Source organism: Oratosquilla oratoria, chromosome 12, assembly GCF_046742065.1.
Source record: "Oratosquilla oratoria isolate Oo_2021 chromosome 12, ASM4674206v1, whole genome shotgun sequence".
In the NCBI taxonomy this organism is placed as follows: Eukaryota; Metazoa; Arthropoda; class Malacostraca; order Stomatopoda; family Squillidae; genus Oratosquilla; species Oratosquilla oratoria.
The window spans coordinates 6,982,318-6,984,817 of NC_134788.1; the positions used below are offsets into that span (position 1 = coordinate 6,982,318).

Genomic DNA, 2,500 nt, shown 5'->3' on the forward strand with positions numbered 1-2,500 from the left:
GCCCTTGCCTACGCCAAGTAGGCTACGTCCTTCCCTCCTCCTCCTTCTCCGAAGTCCGTTGGTCGAAGTATTGCGACATGACGTCACTCACCACTTTCTTTTCTTCCCACACGCCCCTCCATAACCTTTCCCGCTTCGTACATCCTCCTTTTCCTCCTCCTCCACCTCCTTCTTGTCGACGTCGTATTCCACGCCCACCACCTCCTCATTTTTCTCCATAATTATCCTCAACCACCCTCCTGTTCTATCTTCATCTTGTCTAACTTTCTTAATTCGTGCTTGTCGTTCCAGAGTTGTTTGTCATGGCTCTTCTAACACAATTATAACCTACACAGCTTCTTCAGGCCGTTCAACTTCCTCCTTCACCTTTTTGTCTTCCTTCTTTTCCTTTTCTTCTTCTTTGTCCTCTCCTCTCCCTCTTCATCCTCCCTTTCCTCCTCCCCTTCCATTTTTTATCGGTATGGCCCAAGTAACACACCAGATCCGGGATGGCAACCTTTTGGGAACGAATTCTATTCTCTCAGTTCCACATGTTTTACAAAAGCCATTGTATTCTACTTCTTTCCCATTGCCACCTTTGCTGTTTCAGAAAAACGGATCTCCAAACTTTCATTTACTTTCGACTTGCCTCAACCGACACTGCTTCCTCCGCCCTCTCCTTTTTTTCAAATGCTCCTTTGTCTCCATTTCCCCCTACTATTGATGATGGCGGAAGGTGATTCATGGTATATCAACAACTATGCAAATATACTTTTGGTTGTAGTTGTACTATTACAAATATAGTTATGAAAATAATTAATATAATATAAAAACCATTATATATAAAATCATGATAAGTAGTTTACAACGAAAGGCATAGTTGCATAAATATGATATATAGCATGGATGAGGTGTGATTCTGCTAAATAGTGTAATCACTTGTGTCTATCTTATACTACAACTGTAGCCTGACTAAAATGACAAATTCTACTCTGTAGAAAATGTGTCAGCCCAGGTAATGAGCTAAGTTGTTACTGCATAGATGAATAAGAGCGATTGTAAGAGATTGTTTAACAATAGATACACTTGAGCAAATTTTAGTTGATTTATTCACAACATAATATAGTAAATATGTGTAACATGCAAAAGATGATAAAAACTAAGTCTTTGTGTGTTCCTGGTGACCACAGTCTTTAAGATTATAATAATTTCTCCTCCTTTTCTGTATTCTTTCTTCCTTTCTTCCTCCCTCTCTGCTTCCCTCCTCCTCCTCCCGCGCGCGCACTTGGCGTCACTAGTGAAAGCTGCGGCGAGCCCGAGCGGTGTTGCCATTTTTTGCCTCCTCGATTCTCGAGCACCTGGTAGCTGAATCTTGCACGATGTGTGAAAAGCACACTTCCTCAGGTATAGCAGAGGGAGCAAGTTCCTGAATATTTTCTGGTTAGTGGCAATCTCAGGGGTCTGGCGCCTGTGACGTAAAAAAAAAAAGAAAAAAAAATCGTAATTTGTCGTGCAGGCGGATCTCCCATCTGTTGCCAAGACTTGTACGCGTTCCACAGTGTATATGAATTTAAATCCTATTTCTAGTACCTATACTTGTTGGCAAAGCGTGATTGTTTATTTCCTCAATTACACACAGTCTCAGCTATATGTTGGGATTGTGTCTCTCACAGCAAGTTTCTCAGCGCTTTCAGTTGGTGGGGGGGGGGGAGGAGGTAAGAAATCAAATTAAATGATCTAACCAACTATGGGGAAATGTAAAAAACAATGAAAACACATTAAATTTGTGAGACAAAATCATTCGAATCCTTCAATGAATCGTATATATAGCATGAATAAAACAAATTAATAAATGAATATAGAAATGCATAAAGAAATAACATGTTTTATTAAACACTAAAATATTTGAAGAAACAGCTACACCAATTTGTATGATCCCAATATTACGTTTCTAGCAGAATTCTGTGCAAACATTGTGACCACAAAAATAAGTAAGTAAATAAATAAATAAATAAATAAATAAATAAATAAAATGAACCCTATATTTATCTTCACGACTGCTCTTAGCTGAAATAAATCGTTTGAAGACAGATAAATCTAAGCTTATAAAACGCGATGCCAGTGAAAGTTCTCGAGGCGGAGGCGACAAGACCAGTCTTCCAGAAGTACGATGATTTACTTTTGTTAAGTTTCGGGAAGTTTTTAAATACATTTCTAAGTTGCTAGTTAGGCATTTTTTTTTTAGACATATTACATTGTTACAATATATTCTCAAACTGACATTGTAGGTAAAGATTAATGGTTTTGATTTTTTCTTTCCCTCAGAGAAAAAAATCCTTCAAAGCTCTCGAAACGAGATGAAACAAAAATACCAACGCGTATGTTCGTCTCATTCCTTTCGTTTTTTTTTTTTTTTAGCCGTTTATTCTAGCTACCTCCAAACAATTCTATTCAGTTTCTATTTGATTTACTAGGATGGTATGTAAGAGAAGTACGTAAACATAAGAAAACGTGCTTAAGA

At 38.0% G+C, this 2,500-nt stretch overlaps 1 protein-coding gene across 1 annotated transcript in view; it reads left to right on the forward strand.

Annotated features, from left to right (window-relative positions):
- Nucleotides 1–1,358: 1,358 nt before the first annotated feature.
- LOC143032025 (uncharacterized) overlaps nt 1,359–2,500 on the forward strand; it is a 96,633-nt gene continuing 95,491 nt past the window's right edge. Inside the window, exon 1 of the mRNA XM_076196496.1 lies at nt 1,359–1,383. Within this exon, the coding sequence (XP_076052611.1) occupies nt 1,359–1,383 (25 nt within the window). The remainder of the gene's footprint in view (nt 1,384–2,500) is intronic.